This window comes from Raphanus sativus, chromosome 3 (genome assembly GCF_000801105.2).
Source record: "Raphanus sativus cultivar WK10039 chromosome 3, ASM80110v3, whole genome shotgun sequence".
NCBI lineage: Eukaryota > Viridiplantae > Streptophyta > Magnoliopsida > Brassicales > Brassicaceae > Raphanus > Raphanus sativus.
In genome coordinates, this window is record NC_079513.1 from 16313545 (window position 1) to 16334402 (window position 20858).

At 35.2% G+C, this 20858-nt stretch overlaps 3 protein-coding genes and 1 long non-coding RNA gene across 4 annotated transcripts; 1 reads left to right on the top strand and 3 right to left on the bottom strand.

Annotated features, from left to right (window-relative positions):
* Positions 1 to 7545: 7545 nt before the first annotated feature.
* LOC108844889 (E3 ubiquitin-protein ligase APD1) lies at positions 7546 to 10102 on the bottom strand. The gene is made up of 10 exons (XM_018618175.2): positions 9696 to 10102; positions 9491 to 9597; positions 9274 to 9399; positions 9079 to 9172; positions 8838 to 8909; positions 8687 to 8769; positions 8446 to 8592; positions 8286 to 8370; positions 7897 to 8200; positions 7546 to 7744 (listed from the first exon to the last, which is right to left on the bottom strand). Exons 1-10 carry the CDS (start codon positions 9892 to 9894, stop codon positions 7669 to 7671), a joined length of 1293 nt encoding a protein of 430 aa, XP_018473677.1. The 5' UTR covers positions 9895 to 10102; the 3' UTR covers positions 7546 to 7668.
* A 2851-nt stretch (positions 10103 to 12953) lies between these two features.
* On the bottom strand, positions 12954 to 14155 carry LOC108847508 (polyubiquitin). Its single transcript, XM_018620761.2, has one exon. The coding sequence runs from the start codon at positions 14057 to 14059 to the stop codon at positions 13142 to 13144; it is 918 nt and encodes a 305-aa protein (XP_018476263.2). The 5' UTR covers positions 14060 to 14155; the 3' UTR covers positions 12954 to 13141.
* A 1168-nt stretch (positions 14156 to 15323) lies between these two features.
* Positions 15324 to 16059, top strand: LOC130509084 (uncharacterized). The gene is made up of 2 exons (XR_008943222.1): positions 15324 to 15660; positions 15742 to 16059. It is a non-coding gene; the product is annotated as an uncharacterized LOC130509084 (long non-coding RNA).
* Positions 16060 to 16819: 760 nt separating this feature from the next.
* LOC108847507 (GDSL esterase/lipase At2g38180) lies at positions 16820 to 18351 on the bottom strand. The gene is made up of 6 exons (XM_018620760.2): positions 18156 to 18351; positions 17859 to 17936; positions 17627 to 17767; positions 17478 to 17554; positions 17253 to 17396; positions 16820 to 17172 (listed from the first exon to the last, which is right to left on the bottom strand). The coding sequence occupies exons 1-6, from the start codon at positions 18264 to 18266 to the stop codon at positions 16956 to 16958; spliced, it is 768 nt and encodes a 255-aa protein (XP_018476262.1). The 5' UTR covers positions 18267 to 18351; the 3' UTR covers positions 16820 to 16955.
* Between the last annotated feature and the right edge of the window lie 2507 nt (positions 18352 to 20858).

The window sequence follows — 20858 nt, forward strand, 5'->3', positions numbered from 1 at the left end:
AGAAAGATCTCTCATTTCGTTTTTAATTAAACTGCTAGGCTTTAACCATTTCTATTCTAATTAAGACCTTTGTTGATATAATCGAAACGTCTATTACTGAGAATTTTCTAGGAACATGATGCAAAACATGGAATAATAGCTTCACGAAATACGAGAGCGACTTGTTGGTAAACTTATACCACGCACACATCCGCCAAAACCCGTTTGTGTCATCCTTCTAACTTATCGACATTGAGGACTTGGAAGACTAGAAAAGTCAACCATATGATTCTTTTCACCAGCAGCGACAAAAGCCTTATTGTAACACCCGCCTCTCCGAGCAAACCGGGAGCGCGGGTATGTTAGGGTCATGTGTATACGCCATATGGCAAACCATCTTGTCCCAGTAATGGTCCCATAAATCTCAGACGTGTTTCGTCTACATCCATCACTTCTATTGAGTAAAACAGTTTTAGAATAGTCTTTCCGTATGAACCATTATATAATCCAATGCAGAAAAATTAATTAGCTGCAGACAATCACACCAGCATCGTTCATTATAAACGAAACAATCAAATTCCATACAAAGAATTAACGTCAAGCTATCTAAGGATTTGGAAGTACATATTTTGAGATTTTTCATCTAGAAGTAGGAAGAGAACCATGTTTTGGAAAAAATAAAATAAAATATCTATATAAAATATAGAGAAATTTCATGTATATAGAGGAACCCAGACTAATCTCTAAATTCTGCATATAAACTACGGTTGAAAATCTCAATACTACAGGTCGACTATTGTCGTCCATCTCGGCATGTACACCCCACACTCTCACCCAACTTTTTTCCCAAAAGCCTAATCGTCGCTTTACAAGGGTGGAGCCAAAATGGTCTCCGGTATTGACATGAAGAGAATAAAGAACAAGGTAAAGACATGAAGATGGACAGTACACCATGGACATGAGATCATGGATAGGAAATCATGGATAGAAAATCATGGACAATAAGATCATGGACAATAAGATCATGAACTTAAATTCAAATGAGAGTCACATGTGTGGTTAAGGAAAATAGCTGTTGGGAGATGTTGCTATCTATTCCTTGCTGCAGAAACTCTTTTGTCCTCTTCGTCTTTGGCAACTTCTTCATGAGTTTTATATTAGTTTCTTAGATATGCTTTGTTTATTCATTCTCATTGTCTTATTCTCCTTACTAGATCTATTTATATAACTATTGTATACACTAAATCAATCTAAGAAAATATGTTCCTCAAATATTATTGTCTCTCTCTTGGATTTCCTCACATATTTCTCTTAGTTTTTCACCAAAATCTCAAATAATTTTCATAAACTCTCATTAATTCTCATAATACAACATGGTATCGGAGCTACAAGCTCTTGAAACCTAAATTTCTTCCGCAGATAATGGTCTTGCTATTCTCCTCACCAAAAAAGGGCTACAAATGCTTTGTTCCAGAGACTAGGAGAGTCTTGATATAAAGGGATGTGAAGTTTGTAGAATCCATAGGCTATTATGATGGAAAGAGTTGGGATGAGCTCAAGGATTTTTCTCAATCAGCCTCAGATAGAGCAAACAAACTTAGGAGAGTAATGGAGAGCCTGGGAATCAGTATGCCTTCTCTACCAAGGGTGGAACCTGTCCCTGAAAATGTACCATCTACTAAAGCTGATAGTGTTGAGAGCACTCATCCTGATCATGAGGGGGGCAGTAGAAATGTTGAGCAGTCTGCACAAGCTCAACCTGAAGAGAACTCAGTAGCTCATGATCAAGATGAGATGCCATCAGAATCAGATGTTGAGACTCAAGTAGAGGCGCCAAGTGATGGAAATGAAGCAGAACCTGAACAGATACAACATTTGAGAAGGAGTACAAGGATCAGGAAACCTTCACACTGGATCAACACAAGAGTCTACTTTAATGCTGAAGCTGTATCTCATCCAATAAGTGCAGTATGCTCCCTTGCTCAATATCCAGAAGAGCATCAAGTTTTCATCAGTGAATTGGATCATGAATACATTCCAAGAACATATGAAAAAGCTATGCAACACAAGGAGTGGAGAGAATCTGTTGGAGATGGATGGGAGCCATGATCAAGAATGATACATGGTTTGAGACTGAACTTCCAAAAGGAAAGAAAGCAGTGACAAGCCGGCTTCTCTACACTATCAAGTATGGAGCCAATGGAAAACCAGAAAGAAAGAAGACAAAACTGGTTGTAAGGGGATATACTCAAGTATATGGTAAAGATTATCTAGACACTTTTGCACCAGTGGCCAAGCTTCACACTATAAGGATTCTCTTGTCTCTTGCTGTCAACCTTGAGTGGGATTTATGGCAGATGAATGTGAAAAATGCATTTCTTCAAGGAGAATTGGAGGATGAAGTCTACATGAGACCACCTCCTGGTCTTGAGAACATGGTGAAGCCAGGAAATGTTCTCAGATTAAAGAAGGCAATTTATGGCTTGAAGCAATCTCCAAGGGTTTGGTACTATAAGTTGAGCACCACCTTCAATGGAAGAGGTTTTGTAAAGTCAGAAGCTGATCACACCGTCTACACATTAACTAGTAAGCAAGATATTGTGGTCATCTTAGTTTATGTGGGTGACATTATCATCACTGGTAGCAACAAGGAAGGTATTCTCTCAACTAAATTTTTTTTTGAAAATGCTTTTGATATCAAAGATTTGGGAGAGTTGAAGTACTTCCTTGGGATTGAGATATGCCGCTCCAAAAAGGAGTTATTTTTATCTCAAAGGAAGTACACACTTGATATTTTAAATGAGGTAGGAAACCTTGGGAGTAAAAAGACCAAGACTCCATTAGAAGAAGGATACAAGGTGCTTAGAGAAGGGGAGTATGAGTGTGATTGGATGTCGTGTATGGCGATAATTTTCCAGCCAAAAAGCTATTTACTCTGAGTTCAGCCAATGTGTTTCCAATCAAGTGGAATAAAATTTAATATTATTTTATTATATTCTCGCTGGTTACTATTGAATCACAGGTAAATCTATTGCTTTTATTCCTCTTGGTTTTCTAAGAAGAAACAATTACTTTGACTTTAACGCTTATTTACTCTGCCACTTTTCCACTCAATTACTCTATTTTTTATTACTCCCAGTTACTCTATTGCCAACCAATCACATTCTATGAGTCTACACCATTTGGAGATATCAAGAAGTATAGAAGAATGGTGGGCAAGCTCATCTATCTAACCATTACCAGACCAGATGTGTGCTTTGCTGTGAATCAAGTGAGTCAACAGCAAACTCATCTCACTTTTCTTGTCAGTGATCCTCTTGCCATGAAGTGTTTTACTCTTTTTCCTTTCCTTGGTTTTTATCTCAAGTGGTTTTTCCAAGTAAAGATTTTAATGAGGGAATGTTTCATGGTTTCCAAACTTGACCAAGTCCCTATGGTCAAGCTTGAGGAGGAGTATTGACATGAAGAGAATAAAAAGCAAAAGTAAAGACATGAAGATGGACAATAGACCATGGACATGAGATCATAGATAGAAAATCATGGACAGGAAATCATGGACAGGAAAACATGGACAGAAAATCATGGACAGTAAGATCATGGACAATAAGATCATGAACTTAAATTCAAATGAGAGTCACATGTGTGATTAAGGAAAAGAGCTGTTGGGAGATGTCACTATCTATTCCTTGCTGCAGAAACTCTCTTGTCCTCTTCCTCCTTGGCAACTTCCTCATGAGTTTTATATTAGTTTCCTAGATATGCTTTGTTTATTCATTCTCATTGTCTTATTCTCCTTGCTAGATCTATTTATGTAACTATTGTATACACTAAATCAATCTAAGGAAATATGTTCCTCAAATATTCTTGTCTCTCTCTCTCTCTTGGATTCCTTCACATATTTCTCTTAGTTCTTCACCAAAATCTCTCAAATAATTTTCATAAACTCTCATTAATTCTCATAATACAACATCCGGCGTCTCTGCAGTTGCTCGTCGAGTCTTCACTCTCTCGGACTATGCACATCAAGAAAGAATAGTCTCGATCCGGTGTCCCCTGGAGCCTGGAGGTATAACTCTCGCTCTTTCATGTGCAGATCGGTTGGGTCTTGGTACACGACCCTTCGTAAGCTCCGCTGCTCTGGTAACTCATCAAATGTATGGCATCTGCTCCTTGTTAGAGGACTGCTGAGGAGTCCCGGAAACAGCGTCAGTTATCGGGTTTAGAGTTTCTTCTATGATGGAAGAGGTTTTTGCTGTCTAAGATTTTCGATCGAGGTGGCGTTCCTGATCTTCGCTTTCTCTCCGGAATCTTCTTATTCCCCGCCATGAGGGCGGAGTACGCCATGTCTCGAACTTGTTAGGGAGTGGATCTGCTACAGTTTGGGGCTGTTAGGGTTTAGGAATTGATTCGTTTGATTAAAAGTTGACTCGTGGTGACTGCAGGACACCTTTGTCTAGTCCTAGTATGAACTCTATTTGTTATCAATACTATTTTGAACTATAACATTTAACTATATTTCCTATTATTTATATTTATATCTGAATTTATTATTATTATTAAATATATATTTTACATAAAATTAAGGAACTAAATAACTAATCTATTATTTTTCGAAATTGATGAATTCAATTTATATTAATAATAAATTTAAGTAACCAATCAATTTGTTTTATTTATTAACATAATAAATAATAATCTATGTCTACTACTTGTTAAAAAAATCCGACGCATAGCCGATTACGCGAGCGATTAAACGTGAATCGGAATGAGACCCTAGCGAAGTGAGGCAATTCGGTGACATTCTACGCTCGGACGAGTTAGTGAGTGGAAAACGATTATCGAAAGAAAACATTTAGGCTTTTCTTTTTTTGAGTAAAATCGTTTCTTCCTCGGCATAATCATATTTGGCCCAAATTATTGGAACTAGTTGTCCAGCCCAAAACATCATTTACCACATCTTCCCCAACTCTCCTCTCTTCTCCTCCAACAAAATCTCTAAAATTCTACTTTTTAAACATCTCTAAAATTCATATACAACTTTTTGTTGAAGTAAACGTAAGGTCACAACCAGTAGATTCAAACGACCATGCGTTACTTGAGTTGAGTGACCAATAGTTTCAGGAACATTTACAATAAATAATTGTTTAGAATGCATACAAAAATTATATTTATGTAAATAATAAATACAATTATATTTTTTTTTGAACTAATTTTGATACAATTATATTATGAGATCTATTTTGGTATGCATTTATAAATAAATCTATGAAACTTAATACCAATGATGATTTATATATAAACCATGTTTTATACATAAAATTTTGTAGCATACGTATAAATGAAGTATTATACGTATAAAAATATTTGACAAAAAAAAATACGTATAAAAATATAAAAAAAATTTCCCCGCATAGCACCTAGCGAGTTTTCGAGTTTTCAAACAACATCATTTACCTAAGTGTAAGCATGAGCTTCAGATACTCGTTGGCGTCGGATCGGGTATTTTAGATTTTGGTTCTTTTTATAACACCTTCTAGCACTACAAGAAAACATGGCAAATCCTGATGAATATTATGACGGATAAAAATATTGTCGGAATATTTTGACGAAATTCTGACGAAACACAGAAAAAAACTCAATAATAAATTGGCGTCGGTATTTCGTCGAAATATTCCGACAAAATACCAGCGAAATAGAATGTGTCGGAATTTTTTCAGGAAATTCTGACAAACTGTCGAGAAATGTGAAATTGTCAGAATTTTGTTGGAAATTTCGGATGAATTTTCATTTATGTCTGGTTATTCTTCAGATTCTGAGTAGAGGAACAATATTTAGAAAATTTGTAATCATATTGCATGTAATATTTATTTTTGGATTTGTTAGTTCTTTAATTGCATAATATAAATATAGTTTGGATTTAATTTTTTTTGTTCTTGTTAATTTATAATTTTTTATATAACGTTTGTTAAAAAATTTACAACATTTTCTAAAATTATTTAATATTCTGAAATTTGGTTATTTCATCGGAATTCCGTCAGTATATTCTTACAGAATTCTGACAAAAACTTATATATTGGGGTTTCGGTTTGAGGTTTCATTTCCTCAGAATTTCGCCTTAATATTCCAATAGAATTTCGACTAACTAACCAAATTCGTCGGAGTTTTGTCAGAATTTTCCTACAGATGTTAAAGGATTAAATATTTTTGATATGATTTACTTAATATTAATGTAAACCTGGATACGTACTAGGTCATATAAACACATATTAAGTGTCTATAAAAAAGTTCAAATTTGAAAAACATATAATTTCGAGAAAAGTGTCTATAAAAAAGTTCGAATTCAGTTCGAACTCAAAAAAGAAAAGATTATATAAAGTTTGAATTTGAAACATATAGTCTGAAACTATAATTTTTATTTATTTATTTTTATTTATATATCTAGGGTATAAAGGTTTTTTTACCTATTAAATAAAACATTTTGGTGATTTTCCTCCCTATGATCTATTTTTGTGATAAAAACATGAAAATAATCTATTTAGGAGAATTTTCCTTTATATTAATGCAACTTTATTATATATATTTAAAAACAATTTTTTTGAAATTTAGAAAGTTTTAAAATATTTTATAAAATGCTTTTGGAGTTTTTGTAATTTAAAAAACGTTATAATAAATATATTTGAAAAATGTTTTAAAGTTTTATAGTTTTTATATATAAAAGATCAAGTTTTATTATATTTATATATGAAGAATTAAAATTATTTGTTATAAACTATGGTATATATATTTTAATATTAATTAATTTAAATATTATATTTTAAATATATTTTTTAAAAAATATTTTATTAAATTTTGACGAATATCATCCGTCAGATTTTTGTTGGAAAATTATAACGAAAATATTTATCGAATTTTTTTGACGGAAGTATTCGACAGAGATATCCGACGAAAAATATTCATCATTTGTTATTCTGACGAATTTCTCTGTCATAATTTGTCTGTTTTCTTGCAGTGTAGGTTTCATTCTAATATTTTTGCAAGTACAGGTCGGATTCCGATATAACACATCGTTTTCAGATCAGTTTCTATCTTATAATCTATAAAGTAATCATATATCATCTGGATTTAAATTATATCAGATCTCTTCGGATGTACTAGTAGTAAAATCTAAAATTCAAAAGCAAAACATAAAAATATAGATTTATATAAAATTGAATATTTAAGGTGTTTATTTAAATTTTAAACACGTATTGTTAGATATAATATCAAAATTTGAATATTTGAAGTATATATTTATATTTATATTAATTTGGTTTCTTTGGATATTTTTCAGATTTTATAGGTTTTTTCACGTTAGCCATTCATATTCGGTTAATAACATTTCGGGTCCAGATATGTTTTGTAACATCTTACAAAATCTATTCAGTATTTTTTACATTCCAAATCGAATACGGATCAAGTTTTTGGATTATGTTCGGATTTCGGGTGACAGATTTTATGCCCAGCACTACCTGAGTGTTCTAACAATCGGTCTATGTGATGCCTAGTTCGTCAGTAAAAAACTGCAAATCGACCATAAACCTAACGGGTTTTCTAAATATGATTAAAATCAGTCTATGCGGTAACCCGCACAGACACTAATCTCCTACAAAATGTATAATTACCATCTACCAGTTTCTTGAACACTACATCTTATACTGTATAAATTCGCTTCACCTTCTTCATCTTCCTTCTACAGACTGGACAACTCCCAGCAGCTTCTGCTATCCTGTGCACATATTTTACCATCAGAACGTTAGCTATTTTGGATCAATCTCAATACGATAACTAACAACATATTTCCTACTCCATTAGATTTGATACGTAGACAGTTGTATATTATATTATATTAGAGCATGTTGAGAGACTTGTTAAACTTACTTTGTTCCACACTGATAACAAGAGACGCAATGGCCACAGGGGAGGAAAAAGCAATCTCGTTTAGCATCAAAACAAATGGCACATAGTCGTCTAGTGCTATTACTTGCTTCACCCTCATTACCAGTAAAGTCTTCAAGATCAGCATCATCTGCTGCAAAAGACTCATTAGACGAACCATCCTCATCTTTGTTCACAAGTAATCGTGTTCTCGTTGAATCATTGTCGGTTTGATAACTCTCTCCACCATTACACTGTAACCTTTTCCAGAGTTGTATAGCTACCAGCATGAAGCAAGTCACCAAACCTGCATATGGTTCCAAAAATCGAAACTTTCTCAATGCTCAAATCTGATTATAAATTGCTTTTAAAATGATTGGGAAATAGTTTACCAGTGCCAACTACATATGAAGTCCATCTAGGTTGATATGAGAATCTGACATACCATTCTTCTTCTTCTCCTTCAACTGATGGTCCCTGAGCTCAGAGCAATGACACATGAGCATATATATATAGATTGTGTGGCTGTGTTTCCTTGTGAATACATCATACCTGTCTCGGTGCTGGTGAAGTTAAGACGATAGAATTTTCAACAAGAGACACTGCATTGAATGTGCACTCGCCGTTGCTGAAGGTACACTTGTAGAATGATTCTTTAGTATCATACAAGATAGCCCTTACATCAATATCCAGTTTCACCTGGAGAAAAGATCACCTCAAGTAAAAGAAGTGGACATGTGCAAGAACAAACACAACAGAGACCAAAACTTATTCCAAAGTAGGTAATTATTACCTCTACGTCCTTCATGTTGGAGTTGGCCACAGCAACATAATAACTTGAAGACTTACTTATCTTCACTTCAATAGTACCATTACCTGTAAAGGGATTTGGTTAACTCCTGAGACAACAAATACATATAAGTTGGAAGTCCCATTTGACTAACCTCGAATCAGATTCCATGAGAGAGCTGTGTTCTGAGATGCATGTTTCTCCAATAACTCATAAGAGGCAGGTCCTATGGATTGAAATCATCAGTTGAAATCCTTAAAAGCCAACACTTACACAAACATCAATAAAGAACAGCTTTTGTGTATTACTTTGGGTTCATGATTAATCCAACCAGCAGGCAAGCATAGAAAGATGACCCACAAAAGAAACAAGAACAAAAGAGATCACAAACCAACCTTCATCGACCACAAGCCGTGCTGAACGGCCTTCCGGTTTAACACTATATGAAATATTCAACGAAGCCCCTTTGTTCAGATAGTATGGCCATTCCTGAGAGAAGTTAAAAATCAGGTAAGTTTGAATCTTTTGACTTCAGGTTTTGATGAGAACACATGTTTTAAAAGAAACAGTCATGAGAATCTTTAACATACGTTGTAAGAGTTATGTAAGACAGAAGCCAAGCGGGACTCTGACCAATTCACTACAAGATCAAGAGGAGGAGATGTATAGAACCCAAATAACTCAAGTCCAGATTTTGAGTCATCTAACTCTTTCACCTAACCAAAAAAGAAAAGAAATAAAAATCCATTCTCAGCAACTTAGCACACAGTCTCTCCTGATAGAGAGAGTGAACCAGACAACAACAACCTTTACGCTTTGGACAAAAATGGTGTTTGGTTCAATAAGAAGAGCAGAGTTGGGTCCAATCCAGACGTTTCTTGGTCCGTAAACACCAACAATCATAGCCATCGACACTGAGTCATAAAAAAAGACAGTCAAATTCAGACAACAGTTCCCTAAAAAGGACAAGACTTTCAAAAACAGAGCAAAGTCAAAAGTGTCGGAAACAAACCAAAGAACCAGAAAATGATAACCACAGCGAAGCAGGACACGCGTTGTTCAACACCGGCCGTTGAAGCGTTCCCACCGGACAAGGTAAGATCGGGCCGGCTTAAATCCCGATGATTAAACAGGGGATCAACATCTTCTTCCTCTCTGTTAGAAGACGAAGAAGAAGACACAGAGGGGAGATGAGGAGGAGATGAATCCATCTAGAGAGAGGGAAAGGAAGAAGGAAGTGATGGAGGAGAGGATGATGAAACTGACAAAACCCTCTAAAGATGTAAAGAAGGAGAAAAAGCTGAGAATGTGAGAGGAGGTGGTGAATCCATGAAGATAATTAAAAGTAACGGTTACACACTGTTTGAAAATGGTTATCACCTGCGAGTCTTCGTCTTTTCTCTCCGTCGTTGAACGTTAGAAAAGTAAACGACGGTGGTTAAGGCTTTATAAGGTTTGACCTCTTTGACGGTGTTTTAGTACTTTACCACAAATTTTTATTTTTTTATTTTTTGTCGACAAAAAAAAATGATAAATATGTATGCATTCAATAATAAGCAATATTATATATAAATGAAACAAGAATGTAAAGATAAACAAGATTAGTCCATCTGAAATATTATTTAAACTCATATATTCCATTGTCATGAGGAAACTATAACATATTAAATCTGAGTAAGATGTCTAACTAAAAATATAAGGTGATTTTTATTAAAATAATAAATTTATATTTAAATATAACTTTTAAAATAAAATATAATGTTATTAGATTTTTTATTTGAAAATCCATTTTATTATATATATATATATATTAAGTTATGTATTTACAATCTTTCTAGTTATTTAAAATGTTTTGATATAATTTTTTAGTTAAAAAATAAAAATTTAAATCTCATAGTTTTATATGAAATTTTGAAATGGTTTAACAAAACCATAATAAAATTTTTTTTCAGGAAACCCCATCTAAAATTCTTACTAAAAATCACTTTTTGTTATTGATTGAATACAATGTTGTTCTTAGTTTATCTGAAACATGATCGATATGTTTTTATATAAGCAGTGCCGGACCAACCTTTGATACTGCCCCAATCAAAATTTAAAACTATGTCTTTGTATATATTTTATCGAAATCGCAAAACAGTGAAAAATAACATAAATACATTATTTAGTAAAAAAATCAAAACCTACAATCTGTTTATAAAAACAGTGATATTATATACACCTATTATTAGAAATATAATTTTACTTACATTTTTTTCTACAAAATCATCATTTAGAATCATATAATCAAGTCTTTCAACCATAACCATTTTAATTGATAATATAACTAACTCATTTAATTTTTTTGGTAGCATAAAAAACTGCAAATAAATGTTTATTAGCATCAATTTCGAAAATCTTCTTTCAGCTGTGGTTAGCATCATGTAACCCAAAGAAAACTTTATATCTAGCCTGGTTGGAAATAATTATGGGCCTAGTGCCCCACTTAAAAATATTATAGACATTTTGAGTTTTTTCTTTCAAACTAAACAAAAAATTGTGGGATCCCGATGGTTGTGCACAAAAAGTTGTGGGATCCCGATGGTTGTGCATTGTCAGCCCATGACAAAAGTAGAATCAGTCAAATGATATATATTTTTGTTATACCGTAACGTGTTCATCAAAGTGTGTACACCGGAACATGTGTGCACCGTAGGTATATGAACTTGTTTGATTTGTTTCGGTTAAACAAACAGCACCAGAGATGACACTGATTTCGAATTTTTAATTTCTTTCTCTGGGCACTAATGTAAAACTGTGTATATTTCGAAAGACTCTGCATTCTTTGTCTTCGAGAGAGACTAGAGATAATCAAGTTACCTTTTCTCAGAAAACGTTCTAATCGTGGGTCAAGAAAGTGGGTTTTCCAGCCACGGCCAATGGAAGAAGATGATCCATCTTCTTTACGAGAAACGCTGAATGTTTCTCTTTCATTCTCTTGTACACAACACGACTCAATACATTGCAGGAACCAAGAGTTCATGCTATCTGTTCCTGAGAGCTATGGTCCAGTGAAACTGGTAAACCCATCCTAAAACATATGGAGGTTTTTTTATTCTGAATGCAACTTATGTGGTTTGTCTGTGATTGCAGGAAGTGTACGATTATGACACATTCTCTGCTGATGACATAATGGGAGAAACTGAACTTGATATCCAACCTCTTATCACATCTGGAATTGCATTTGGGGATACTGAGATGTTGGGGGATATGCAGATAGGAAAATGGATGAAGTCGCATGATAATCCGCTTATAGATGACAGCATCATTAACATTGTCGATGGGAAAGTGAAACAAGAGGTTCAGATCAAGCTTCATAATGTAGTGTGGAGAATTAGAACTGGAAATGGTTGCCACTTGAACCAATAATATACAATAGGTTTCATTGTTATTAAACCACAATTTGCTTATTCTTTTGTTGGAACATTTTTGGATCTTTCCACTGGATTCTTGTTTGTAATATTTTGTTTCTGATGGTTATATATATTTTACAGAGTACAGTGCATTATATTGTTTTTGATGGATGAAAATCAAAGAAAGCCTTCACCCTTTTGGCCTAGTTTCGTACTTTTATGATTGGTTACCAAATGGACACAGGAGAAATCTGTTTTTTTTTTTGAGCAACTGGAGAACATCTGTTTTAAGTCGCAAGTTTTCCATTACAACAACTTTTCTCACTACCAGAGAAAGGTTAATCTACAAGAATCATCTTCCTCTTACTCGAGCATTACAGACATCTAGGCGTGGAAGAACCACATGAGACTAAATCTGAAGAACTACACTATCAAACTCTGTTGCTAAAGTAGCCACAATGAGACTTGAAGCTAATTTTAAAACACATGAATGTAAGCAAAATACTATCTATAACAAAGAGAATGAATTTCCAAACGCCACTATTAAGTATTTAACCACCTGTCTGAGAAACCGCATTATTAACCATAAAGGCATTGGGCTTTAAGCTAATTCCAATGTAAAAGTAGAAGACAATAACAAAGAGAAAGAGAACGTAGTTGCCTAAGCAGAGCGTGAGAAAACCCTAAACCACTTCCGCAGGTCTCCAAAACGTTAAAGCTACAGCCCCATTCAGTCGCAAGATCTCAGAAGTATTATGCTAAGCAACTACTTAAACTTCATTCTTGTCACCTGATAATACTAAATCGAACCATACTACACTAAATAGCAAACGACACAATATTTATAAGCTCACAAAGCACAAGTAAAGAGACAAGGATAAAGAGCAACGACTCATATATTTCACAAATAGAAAAGTTCCAACTTGGGTTATAACGAAAGAGAAACAAGAACGCAAAGGGATCATCAATTATTCATCAGGGGCTTTATAAACCCCAAAACACAAAGCATAAGTAGCTTTCAAAAGAAAAAAAAGACATAAGACTTTTAACCCGAACACAGGGGGTTTTAGATACCACCACGAAGACGGAGGACCAAGTGAAGGGTCGACTCCTTCTGGATGTTGTAATCAGCCAAGGTGCGACCATCCTCGAGCTGCTTTCCAGCGAAGATGAGACGCTGCTGATCCGGAGGGATGCCTTCCTTGTCCTGGATCTTGGCCTTCACGTTGTCTATTGTGTCAGAGCTCTCCACCTCAAGTGTGATGGTCTTACCGGTCAATGTCTTCACGAAAATCTGCATACCACCACGAAGACGGAGGACCAAGTGAAGCGTAGACTCTTTCTGGATGTTGTAATCAGCCAAGGTGCGACCATCCTCGAGCTGCTTTCCAGCGAAGATGAGACGCTGCTGGTCCGGAGGGATACCTTCCTTGTCCTGGATCTTGGCTTTGACATTGTCAATAGTATCCGAGCTCTCCACCTCCAAAGTAATAGTCTTTCCAGTCAAAGTCTTGACAAAGATCTGCATACCACCACGAAGCCTGAGAACGAGATGCAGAGTCGACTCCTTCTGAATATTATAGTCAGCAAGAGTCCTCCCATCCTCAAGCTGCTTCCCGGCAAAGATCAGCCTCTGCTGGTCCGGTGGGATCCCCTCCTTATCTTGTATCTTAGCCTTGACGTTATCGATGGTGTCGGAGCTCTCCACCTCCAAAGTGATAGTCTTTCCGGTAAGAGTCTTGACGAAGATCTGCATACCTCCACGTAGACGCAAGACAAGGTGAAGCGTAGACTCCTTCTGGATGTTGTAGTCGGCCAAGGTTCGACCATCCTCGAGCTGCTTTCCGGCGAAGATGAGACGCTGCTGATCCGGAGGGATCCCTTCCTTGTCCTGGATCTTGGCTTTCACGTTGTCGATGGTGTCGGAGCTTTCCACCTCGAGGGTGATTGTCTTTCCCGTGAGAGTTTTCACGAAGATCTGCATCTTGGTTTGGTTGTAACTTGCGATTTGAGAGAGAGAGAATTGAGAAGTTTGATTTTTTTTTTATTGAATATAATTTCGAGACTTGAATTGTGAAGGAGAAGAGGTCTATAAGGTGTTATTTATACGCAAGGATGAAGCCGACTAGGTCATAGGCGGTCAAGCGATAACCAATAAGATGTAGACACGTGTTGCTTGCCTTAATTTTAGGTAAAGGAAAAGTATTTGCCCTTTGAGTTGATAACCATGAGCCGTGTACCGGCCACCGACCTATATTTTAACGCCGTTTCTTTTCTGACTCGTTTACTACCATAACTTCTAAACGGCTGTGACAGAAGCCGAACGTTATGAGTTAACGATCGTTACGGAAGATGCTATTATTCTTTTCTTTTAATCAATGGTGGAGATGAAAATGTCAATAATTGAATCGACGCCTATCTCGTATTTTCTAGATATTCCTGCTTTATTTATTTTTTTTTTTCCTTTTTTTTTATGCTAGTTGGCTTTTAGTGAATTTTACATTTTTTTCCAGAAAATAACGAGGGGATTGGTTGAAGTTTATCTCCTTAACTTTATTTTTTCTTAATTTTATATCATTAGATTTTATCAATTTTATTGTATCTTTATTTTTAAAAATTAAAACCTATATTAAATTTTTACAAATTGTTACCTATCATGCTTTAAGTTTAACTAGGTGTTTAGTCCGCATATGCGAACATAAATATTTTATAATTACTTATTAATATATATATATTAAGTATATATATATTATTTAGTTCGTATTCTCTTTTTAATTATACAAAATAATTTTTAACTTGATATTTAGTTATGTGTTTTCTGTTTTTAAATTTTTAACTTTCTTATTAAAATATACTTTTTCGGGTAACAACACAATGTATATGAGAATTATCTTTTCATTTTAAAATATATATTTTAGATTTTGGATAATTCTTATTATTATTAATTTTAATTTGTTTTTGGTTTTGACTAATTTATATAATTTATTCATTAAGGGTATAAACGATATTAACCACTCTAATTTTTAACATGAGAGATCCGTTACGAAAAATCACTTTTTAAGTAATAATATATAGATAGATATATTTTAAAGCTACAGAAAACAATTTTTTCTTATATATTTTAGGTTTTTTATAGACTGTAAAATCTATAAAAAAAATATCTATAATTTCAAATCAATTAGATAATCATAATTAAAGTTTTCAACTTTTCATCATCATTTCTAGATATTCTTGCTTTATTTTTTCTTTCCTTTTTCCTTTTATGCAAGTTGGCATAAAATGTAATGTTTTTGTTTTTGTTTTTTAGTAGTATTGTATATTTGCATTATTTGCTTCAGATTAAGGGTGGACATTCGGATTTGATTAGTATTTGTTCAGATTTTGAGTGTTAGGGTCAAAAGTTTTAGTTTTAATCGGATATTTATAAATTTTAGTTTGGGTACAATTGATATTTGCAAGTCTTTGGAAACTTTTTCCATTTCAGTTGATCATTCTGTTGATCACCTTGATCTTAGCCCTTGCTTCCAACGGAACCAGTCTTCAAGTCAATTCACTCGTTTTCCATCTGGAAGACGTAGTGAAGAGGTAAGAACCCTCTACTCTAATCCTTATTCTCTCAGTCTCTTTCTCTATGCAAAGCTAACTTCCTTTTATTCCATTTAATAGGTACCAGTATGTGCTTGCATTCAGAAACCTAAGATACTGGATACGTGTGATCAAGGGACGAGGATTGTCAGATCAATCTACACAAAGCGTTTTAGCTCCAAAACCTTGACACTAATGGCATTAGCTCTGTCTACGGGTGTATAGACGAGCTAGGTAACGAAGGTCATCCCCCGGTCAGTTCGTCAACGGTACTTGGACCCTTATGTGTGTATGTGTGTATCATTCTGTTTTTGCTACTGTCAATTCCACTAAGCTGAGTGAAGACGTTCAATTGTCCTTTCTTTCATTTGATCATATAACAATAATATTGTCCGAGTCTTTTTTTTTTTTTTGCATTAGTGTCACACGTCTTTGATATATCAAAACCATAACAGACTCATCAGGCGCTAATATTCAAAACGAACACACATTGATGCAACTTCAAGTTTCTAATGCTTACTAGGATAGCGTTCTGTAATTTAAGAAAGAGCTTACCAGTGTCTTGAAACCACGCCTGAAAGGTGGTTGCCACCTGAGAACTTTATCTGCCATTTTTGAACCCTTGTACCTTTCTAAAGGGAAACTCCCTAGTTGATGCCTGACGGTAGAAGGATTTACTCCATAAAAGACACGGAAGCCTTTCAAATGTTCCCTCCTTCATGAACTCCATTATTAACTAAAGTTCCATAAGCCACCACGTTAGCGTAGTTCGGGGAGAGCACTAAACAAAAAATTGTGGGATACAATGGTTGTGCATTGTCAGCCGATGTCAAAAGTAGAATCTGTATACTAGTCATATGAGATGAAGAGACATGGCGTTACACATTCTAAGAGAAGTAGAACACAAAAATGCTAAGATATAAGGATATTTTGGTGCATCTGAACATCACTGTATCTACTGATATGACTATATCAGGACTGGTTTAAAGATTTTGGAGACCATAAAACAATTTACAAAAAAAAATAATTGAAAAAATTCCCATCAGCCTATATATATCCATCATCTTCTAGAATCTAGACCAATGTTTCACTTAGCTGTGCTCGGTTTAACACCCACGTATGTAAACTTGCATGATACTCTTAAAAGACTCAAAACATGGATGAGTGACAACCGTCATTATACCCCAAACGGAAACAAGAGTTTTTTACATTCGAATGCATATTGTTCTGTATATCTGATGCACACAAGAGAGAATAAAATAGTACACCATCCACTAGTATGTTCTCTAAACGTTTTACAGTAGAGCCGTACTAGTTAGTAGCTCCAACTGTTCGTTTCTGAATAACTCTAGCTCACTAAGGCTTAGCGAGTCTGGTACGCCATAATCTAAAGGAAACTCAATAGGTAGGGACTTCCAGTAAAGACTCGGTTTCCACTCCGCTTCTCTCACTACCTTCAACACCTCCTTCGCCACAATCTCGCTTGCCTTGGCTGTGAAATGGATCCCATCTCTATAAAGTAAAACAAACCCCTCCAATGAGTTAGTTTGATAGAGTTATCATTTCTAGAGTTAAGCATCAGAGTAACTCACGTGAAGCAGGTGTTCAACCAATCATCTTGTTGCTGTATAACGTTCCAGAGATCAACACATTTCACATCGATCTCACTGCATAGGTTCAACAACGCTTCTGCATATGGACGGCAAGCTTCGTTTCTCCGGCCTTTTATTGCATCTCTACCACATTATGTTACACAGTGTATCAAACTTCTAATACTAAAGAGGAAGATTAAACCAGCTCTCTCAGAAGATACATACCCAAAAACTAACTCGATCTGTCTCTCGTTCATTGGTGGTGGAGAGAGGAAAATGACACGGGTCTTGTCTGAAAGGCTCTGTTAAGAAAGAAGACACCATGAGTTCAGTTAACAAAAAAGTCTCAAACTTTGAAAAGGGCATTAGCTAACCAGAAGATGCTCCCCAATCTTCCTCATGTTGTCAATGAACTCAGAGAGAGGAACATGAGCTCCCTTCCCTGATGGATGAGGAGGCATTGAATCATTCCCACCAAAGTAAACTATCACCAAAGAAGGTTGTACTACAGCATCCTAAGTAAAAAAAAAAACAGAGACATCAAAAATTCATACATAAAGTTTGACACTTTAAATATGCTTCTTGTCAGAACAGAGAGTATGTCACCTTTGGGAAGACTTGGTCAAGAACCTTTAAGGCAAATCTTGAGTTCCAACCACCGTATCCACGAAGGATAACATCAGCCTGTGAACATGCATCGAAAGATTAAATCTTTTTTAAGTGTTACAGTGATGGATCTGATCTGAGTCAAAAAGGAACCAGTCAATCATTAGGTTGGTGACAGAGAAAACATGTAATTGAGTGAAAGTTGTCCACTTTTTGAACAATAAGTCTGAGAACAGATTCAATAGAGCTACATGCCACAAAGAACAGAGGAGGAGGAGGAGGAGGAGAATAAGAAACCGTGCGAGAGTAGACGTCAGCGAGAGTGGCTCCCCAGCCACCATTGCTGAAACTGTACTGAACGATTGAAGAACCGAAGAGGACGATTTGAGGTCTTCCTGGTCCAACCATGGCGGCTTTGCTTCCTCTTCTCTCGCCTGGAGAAGGAGGAACAACACTTTGCTTGGTGAAGGCTCTGGGATAAACAAAACTGATACAGTATTTAAAATGGATTTCTGAATTAAATAAAATTAGTATATTAATTAAAATTATTTAATATTTTAAGATTTTTTTTTTAAATTACTCATAGATAAAAAGAATTCCAACAATTGCTACACTATCCTCTTCCTTTTCTTTTTAATAATTTATTGTTTAGATATTTATTAGTATATGGAGTTGTTTTTTTAATTACAATCAAAAAATTCAATCATTTGTGTTATGGTAGTTAGATCCTACTCACTACTGACACATCGACCAGAATTCCATAATAATGATTCCTAGAAAAAACAAAAGAAAAAAAAAACAAGTTCCTAATCCTATGTGGACTCACCTAGCCGACACTGTTAAATAAAAGAAACATTTACACCTAAAAGAAACATTTACACCACGGGGCAGTTTCATGTTTTTAATTACAAAATAAAACACTTACCACTACTAAGATAGTTTTTTATAACAACTTCCCACTTGTTCTAACTAGCTAGTTACTACATATCCTGAGGCGCTAACACCTTGACTAACTAAATTTTTTGTTTTAGCGAGAACTTTTCTCAACCCTTCATCTCTATTTTATTTTGGACGGTGGAGATTCCTTTGATTTTTTTGACAAGACTTATATCTACCTAATCTAAACCACCCGATTACATCAGCCATCTAACCTCTGGCGGTCCAGATTTTCTGGGTTTTAACATCTCACAGTTTTTTTTTCAACTTTGCTTTCTCCTTCATTTGAACAAAAAAAGAAAAAATCAAAACTTCAGAAATACTGCATATTCCTCAGACGGTTTGCGTCCAGAAATTAGTATGTTCTACTTATTATTTCTGTCATCTTCTCAAATCCCCTTTAATCTCATTTTTACAAACTAGGACAGTTACTTCACCCCCCCCCCCCATCCAACAACCACAAAGAGTTCAACACATACACTTCTATACATGTGTACAAAACAGGATATGTCCATGTGGACGTTAATGTTCATGCAACACAAACAGGTATCAACATAGTGTACATGTGTACAACAATGTTTTGCTTTCCAATTTACACTTTTGTCCACGCACCTAGAATATGGCATCCATAGTTAACTACTGATAGTGCGCACGTGGACAACATCAGTGTACTCATGGACACCATCAATGTACACAAGGACACTATACATGGACAACATCAGTGTATATTGAACCTTGCTTATGGCAACCATGCATATAGTTAACTGGTGGTGTCCATGTGTAAACTAAACTTTAGATGTCCATCAGTTAACTATATGCATGCCTGCTATATGCATAGTTAATTGATGGCACATATGGATATCTTAGGTTCAGTGTACACTTTTGGTGTCTATGTGTACATTGATTGTGTCCATATATACATTAATGGTATCCATGTATACACTGCTTGTGTTCTTGTGTATATTTTTGGTTTTCCAAATGTCCCATCAATTCTCTAAGTGTACACCGCTGATGTCCATGTGTACACTTTTGGTGTCTATATGTACCATCAATTCTCTATGCATATGGCAGTCATGCATATAGTTAACTAATGTTATCCATGTATACACTGAACTTTAGATGTCCATTAGTTAAATACATGCATGGCTGCTATATGCATAGTTAATTGATGGTACATATGGACATCTTAAGTTCAGTGTACACTGATGGTGTCCATCAGTGTACTCATGGACACCTTCAATGTACACATGTACACCAAAAGTATACACTAAGCTTAAGATGTTCATACGTACTAGACATTAACTAATGGTATCCATGGGTACACTGAAATTTAGCTGTCCATTAGTTAAATACCATGTTCGAAAACTCGCTAGGCGCAACGCGTGCGGCTGATCTGGGCCTAGCAATTTAATAGAAAATCGGGAAAAACTCGGGGAGTACTCGGGGATTTTATTTTAGGACTATTCTCAAGTTTAGGGTTAGATATGTTAATATCTGTGTAATATCAAGATGTTTCTCTTAGTCCAGCGGTTAGACAAGCTTTAAATGTCCCTCTTCTCTTGGGTTCGAAGCCCAAAACATCCTTTTTCTGTATTTTTTTCACTTTTTTAATCAGTGATAAAATGGTCATTTGCTTTTCATCTTCCTCTGCTTCTCTCCAGCCCTAATTTACAGCCGTCCTTCATTTTTGTTAACGTAAAGCATCAATATTTTTGATGATTCACTATGTTTTAACTATATTTCTTTGTTATTAGTTACGAAACATGATAAATCTATGATGTAACTGTCGATTTTGAACATGGAAATGCCAAATTCTTTTGTTCCCGAGTTTTTGAACGCATAGGGTGTATTCGCGGCGGAGCTTCACCGTCGAGCGTTTAACCGCCGCGGAATCGGCCAACTCGGGCGCGTTTTTGAACATGGGTTAAGTATATGCATAGCTGCTATATGCATATGTGATTGATGGTACATATGGACATCTTAAGTTTAGTGTACACGTGTGACATGTGTACATTGATGGTGTCCATGAGCACATCGCTGGTGTGCTGGTGTCCATGTGTACAC

Coding starts and splice junctions, on each gene's coding strand:
- LOC108847507 (XM_018620760.2), bottom strand. CDS start 18,266: ATGGTTGGACCAGGAAGACCTCAAATCGTCCTCTTCGGTTCTTCAATC. Junction 17,555..17,626: donor AGATTGGGGAGCATCTTCTG/GTTAGCTAATGC, acceptor CTTTCTTAACAG/AGCCTTTCAGACAAGACCCG. Junction 17,397..17,477: donor CAGATCGAGTTAGTTTTTGG/GTATGTATCTTC, acceptor ATAATGTGGTAG/AGATGCAATAAAAGGCCGGA.
- LOC108844889 (XM_018618175.2), bottom strand. CDS start 9,894: ATGGATTCATCTCCTCCTCATCTCCCCTCTGTGTCTTCTTCTTCGTCT. Junction 9,173..9,273: donor TCTTACATAACTCTTACAAC/GTATGTTAAAGA, acceptor AACTTCTCTCAG/GAATGGCCATACTATCTGAA. Junction 8,371..8,445: donor CTTCACCAGCACCGAGACAG/GTATGATGTATT, acceptor CTCTGAGCTCAG/GGACCATCAGTTGAAGGAGA.
- LOC108847508 (XM_018620761.2), bottom strand. CDS start 14,059: ATGCAGATCTTCGTGAAAACTCTCACGGGAAAGACAATCACCCTCGAG.